We start from the raw sequence: 6,000 nt of genomic DNA, 5'->3' as shown, positions 1-6,000 counted from the left end.
ATTTAATTTAATTTAATTTAATTTAATTTAATTTTTAACAGTCAGTGCTGTTGGATATTTGTCAGTTCTGTTATTACGTCCTAAGGGGGGGTTATTATTATTATTGTTATTATTATTATTATGACTACAGGACAGTTTTTAAAGCAAAATCCCTTATTAATATTCATGATGTGTGTTGGTTTTATTGTTTTTACTTAAAGTTTATTGTCTTTATTCTAAGTTTAGTTGTATATTAATTGTGTGAGGCATAAAAATCATAAATAACAGAGATCTTGACATACATAAAAATGATCCAATAATCATACATCATACAGAACTCAAACAGGGTAAGTCTTAGCTGCACAGTGTGACAGATTAAATACCTTTGACAGGTAGAACGAGAATCATGTCAGTACCAACCCACTGCTCTAATGTCAAATAAGTAAATATCAATACGTATTTTGTTTTATGTAACCCTAATCCTACTTGTACTGAACCAACCTATAATGTTACATTATAATCCAGGTCTGAAAACCAGTGAAGTATTCATCTTTTATATATTAATTCATAGTTCAACTTACATTATCTAATTTTCTGATCCAATCACTCTTTATTCAGCTGGAACCCTGAAAATGTTCTCACATGTGTTCATGATAATTTCTCATATTAAACTGTTCATTAAGCAGATCTCATCAAGAAGAGTCAGAGCTCTCTCACTTTTTTCAAATGACACGTTCTGATGCTCTTCACACCACAAACCGCTTTCTATTCAGCGCCGCTGTGTTGGGTTGGCGGAACAAGTTTCAGCAACATTGATTTCAAAGTCTATGCATACAAAAGTGAAACTATCTGCACGGCCAGATACAACTGCGGGCAAATATGGAAATGATTTTTTTTTATTTGGGCGAAGCAAGGCTTTATAAGTTCTGTTAAAAAGTATATTAAAAATAGATTGTTTGTTTCTACAGCCTCCAATGAGGTTGCGTTTTCATTGTCTGTTTGAGTTCATTACTCTGCTCACATGCTTGATCTATATCTAAATGCCCTGAATGTGTTGCAGCAGTTAAAGACAGGTTAAATATAAACTATACGCATATACAAACCAGACCTGATTTCTGTAACCTTGTGTGACCTTAGCCTACAGGTAGTGACTCTTTCAACATGGCAAGATTATTCTGCCGATCTCTATCTGTTCTTCAAACCAGTACAAATTATTTTGTTAAACTTGACATAAGCAATAAAAGTTCAGTTTTGAGTTGAAGAGACTTCAATTGTACATATCTTTAATATAATTGTTCTGTTCAAAGCAGGAAAGGTGCTCCCAGCGAGTGGAGAAGCACCAAGATACTTTACATCCGTTCAGCAAAACGGTAAATGTTCATCAGCATTATAAGTAAGATACGCCAAAACTAAGAAGAATAAAATCAAACAGCACAATGTGCCCTATAACACTGTTTAAAGTAATATTGGTTTGTATTGTTTGGACAATACAACAGTATATAAATATGAAGACACCAGACTTTATTTTCCTGCAGGCACAATAGGTCACATACAGTTTTTATGCAATTATCCAAATTTGTTTGTGTTTGCGCCTGTTTGAATTTCCTGGCACCAGATAATGATTTTAGTTTGGTGTCGCTGTGGGACGAGCGCAGCCGAGCCTCTGTTCATGCTGATGCAGTTCTGGTGATGGTGTTCATTTATATTAAAACCTGTTCCAACCTCAATAAGTTAAATATTTAGCCCTCAATCAAATATTTTCTTTCTGAAACACTGCTAACAGTGTGATCCTTTGCAGTGTAACCCTGTGACCCGGAGCTCAACATCGCTCTTCTACGCGATGAGTGAGGCGCCCACGGCAATTTGTGGAAAGTCAGAACGTTTTTGTGTAGTTGATTAAACCCTTGTCACGTTCCTCACACAGCTGCAGAAATTATACTGGAACGATCACAAAGCATCAGACATGTCACCCTTTGCTAGTCTATTTGCAATTGTGGCTCATACACAAAAAAAAAATCATCAGGCCAAGCACTGACGAAACGTGATCTCAGACGTATCAAAGACTTAACATTGTTTTCAAATCAAATAAAAAAACTCCCTGTCCACTACTGTGGAGTTTGATTTCCATCAGCCCCTTCAAACATTCACTGGCCTGGATTTAATCTCTCACTGTCTCATTAGCCATTTAAAGTGAAAAAGGTATGTTGCCTGAAACAAAAATTGAAATACCTTTATACTGTAATATAATGAATCACTTCTCTCATCCCAGCTCATATTATTAACACTGCGTTAGTGGGAGCTTTGTTTCCCGGACCACAAAATGAGGAATCTGACATAGGAGGTGGGTTTGACTCTAATAACAGATCCAGACTCAAACCCACTGCACAGAGATTTACAGATGCTGTGACAGAGGATTGTTGATCTGTGGAAACTTCAAATCAAACCGAAGGGTGTGCTTGGATGAATTGGATTTGTCAATGCACACCTCACTGTTGTGCCCGGGTCTGAGTTGTATTAACTCAGACCCGGGCAGAATGGAGGTAATGCAGCTTTTTAATGGCAGAGCTGCTGATGTGATCTTACTGGTGTAGACATCCGACAGTCACACTCTGCCCCTGGACAGATTTTTGCTTGGAAATGTTCCTGGCTGAGTGCAATGACCTGGAGCTTTCAGTGGCCATAATAGGAGCTGCTCGAATTCTTGAAATGTTGAGGAAAGGAGTTTTATCTCATCTCCTCTAGAATAGACCATAAACATAAGTTATATACACAGAGACCAGATTGGCGGCTGGACCGTATACCTCTATGTTACAGCCATATTAGACAAGACTGACCCGTAAACAAATACAAGACAACAGGGAAGCTGGTTATCAAATTACAATGTTTTCAGTGAGTTATTAAATATACAAAAACAAAAAAAAATTGCATCAGTTAGGATGTGATAACTGAAGGGGGAGTGAGGAGTCTGTATTGTGTCTTAAAGAAATGTAAAAAGTAGTGGCTCTGTTTTCAGTAAAGCCCATTAAATGGCCTCTGTATGATAAATTTGCCTTGTTATTCCTTGCCTTATGTATTTCATTGTTGTGAAAGAAAACAGATGTGGCCAACAACAAAACAATTACAGATACAAATGATTATTAAAATATATCAATGATTTGAAGCGGAAAATTTAGTTGTTAACAGTAGTGGTAGAACATATTTCAATGATATGTATTTTATTATATAAAAATAAATATATTACTTTCTATACTAATTATATTGCATGATATAGAAATAGAATGAACTATAAGAGCAAAAGAGTAAAAAGTCAGATGTTATAGAAGTAAGTATTTCTTATTATATTATTAATATTATTATTCTCAACCAGTAAATACTACAAGATTGAGAGTAGTATTAGAAAAATATGATATAATATGATATTATTATTAGGATATAATAATAATATTATATTATGTTAATAATATCAAATAGTACGTAGCACTTGATAACAGCAGTATAATTTGGAAATAACTTAATAACAATACATATTTTTAATACAAGAAAAATGTATGAGTAGTGGATAAAATATCATATTAATAATATTGATATAAGTAATAATAGTGTTTGTTTCATTATTTTTAAGTTTTGGGCCGCTCTGTTCCGCTCACTCTTCAGTGGTTCATTTGTTTTGTTCCTGGATGTTGTTGCCACATTACAGTAACTTGACAGTAAACTCTCCTTTACACACACAGTTATCACTAAATTTGAGTTATAATAAAAAATATGATTATAATATATATATGTTTATTTGTTTTCATGTAATTTGCATCACTAATGCATTAAAATGATGAGGAGGGGCCCATTAGCGTATATGAGCTACATATTATTATTTCTTGTTTGGAAACTAACCGTCTCTGATTTGTTGTGAGGGAACTCAGTGACATAGTAATAAAGAAATAAGGGGACGTACTGATAACTATTATTTTACAATTTCAGTGAGTAGTAGTTTCAGAGTCAACAACAAAACCTCATAAGGAAAGTTGTTAAACTTATCAACAACTGATTCAGGAATGTCGTATCTGCCAGTCACTTTACTATAATCTGCTTTGATCCTAATGTCAGATTTACTGAGGAATTATATATTTATGATCTGAACAACCTTCATGAACCACTCCTCACTCGGAACAAGTGTAAAATAAGTCTGCTCTTAGTTCTGCTAGCATGAAGACTTGAGTGCAGACCCTGTCTGAGGTAAACATACGTCAAACACCACAGAGACATAACATCAGGACAACATAAAGCCTCCTCATGTTCAGTATGTACACTCACTGAGATGCAGTTTAACGATAAAGCTAAAGAAAGGACTCGAATAACCGAACGGTGATTCTATGATGAACTAACTTTTAAGGCCGAGGCTAGCAGCAGCGAGGAGACATTTTGACTTTCCCACAACATGGGTCCGAAACAGAAAGTTGTTGCTGTTAAAATTATTTTCTCACCCTGGTTCATATATCTGTTGCGTATCAAATGCATCAAGATACATTTCTTTGAATAACATACTTTGTTGAGTTTTTTGTCTTAGCTTCTTTCAGTTCAGTTCAGGCCTTAGAATGTCCCAGTATCTCAGTGGGTTGAGGTTAACACTGTTCCAAACCAGCTGCCTGGTTCTTCTTCAATATTCAGTCTGTGCCAAAGATGACGTGCACTTACCAGCAGTAATGAGTAAAAGAGCCGAGATGGTCACAACAGTCTTGAAATCCATGACAGTGCCAACTATCAACAAGTGGAAGAAGGTTCACAACGAGAGGCGACACAAGTCAGATCAGACACTAACAACAGAAAAAGTGATTAGAGAGGAAACAGAACAGAGGTGTAACTCCCCCTCCCCTCTTCTCTCTCTCTCTCTCTCTCTCTCTCTCTCTCTCTCTCTCTCTCTCTCCACTCAGTGAATCACTTCATCCACCTTCTGCTGCTGCTGCTTGTGCAAAAGTGCAGATTTCCTCCCTTCAAAGCAAGCGGCAGAGCGAGGAGGAGGAAGCAAGAAACGATGATGAGAAGGGAGGAAGAGGTAAAGGGCAGATATGTGACACTAGACTAATTTGACTTTTTCAACATGTTTGTGAGTCATGAGCCTCTGCTCTATAGTAGAATACTGTACATGAGTGCTTTGACAGGGAAGGTTGAGGCGGGAAATGCAACATTATTAAAATGGCTCGGAAAGTGCTTCTTTCTTTCTTGTTTTTTTTTCCACTTTGCATACCTTTCACACATTCAAGCACTGCCTTCCATTTCCTACAGTAGTTAAGGTAGAGCTTAGTATTAGTTAAATAAATGTAATTTACTTTAACCCCTGATTATTGCCCTGGTCTTCCTTATTTTGTCTTGAGCTGGTTCACAACAGTGGTGTTGAACAAGATGTTGACAATTATGTAGATTGTGTTTGTAGCATTGATCTGTATAAATAGCTTGGTACAACATTTTATTTTTATTCTATTCTTACAAAATTACATTATTAATTATAATCTCTTAGAGTAGTTTGTAAAATGACTGATATCAAAACGTATTCTATCCCACAATGCACTGCACTGATTCCTGTGGACTATGAGGAAGATGTTGAGGAGGCCATGCAATCTATTAGAGGAGTCTGAGTTCCCTCATGATTTCATACACCATATCTTTTTCACATTATTATATGCAGTACTTGCACTGTTACGCATCTGTTACCACTGCATGTGCAGTACACCAACACCACAGAGCGACCTCTCGTTCTGTCTTTGTATCATATTATGCTAATGTATGGATACTGCTGACAGGGCCACATCACCTGTTCTCTGTGTGTGTATAATACTATAGACAAACCTGTCTCTGTTCTCTGCCTGATAGCTGATTCCTGTGAAAACACTGTTCCTCACCACCTACAACTATATACTGTACATGCTCATTTAATAACATAGCTCTGTCCACTCAAATCGGCTCTTTTCCTCGCCTTCTGCCTCCGACTCTAGATCATCTACATGAGGCTGTTGTTTTTTTCCAGCTGAT

The 6,000-nt window shown here is 36.4% G+C and overlaps 1 protein-coding gene across 2 annotated transcripts in view; it reads right to left on the bottom strand.

Annotated features, from left to right (window-relative positions):
- LOC133028234 (uncharacterized) overlaps positions 1 to 4,780 on the bottom strand; it is an 8,780-nt gene extending 4,000 nt beyond the window's left edge. For both annotated transcript variants that reach the window (XM_061095431.1, XM_061095437.1), the window contains exon 1: positions 4,669 to 4,780. In XM_061095431.1, coding sequence (XP_060951414.1) covers positions 4,669 to 4,720 — 52 coding nt within the window. In that variant the 5' untranslated portion in view covers positions 4,721 to 4,780. The remainder of the gene's footprint in view (positions 1 to 4,668) is intronic.
- Between the last annotated feature and the right edge of the window lie 1,220 nt (positions 4,781 to 6,000).

Source organism: Limanda limanda, chromosome 2 (genome assembly GCF_963576545.1).
Source record: "Limanda limanda chromosome 2, fLimLim1.1, whole genome shotgun sequence".
Lineage (NCBI taxonomy): Eukaryota > Metazoa > Chordata > Actinopteri > Pleuronectiformes > Pleuronectidae > Limanda > Limanda limanda.
The sequence above is the reverse complement of the archived record's forward strand: the minus strand, read 5'-3'. Positions and strand labels throughout refer to the sequence as shown.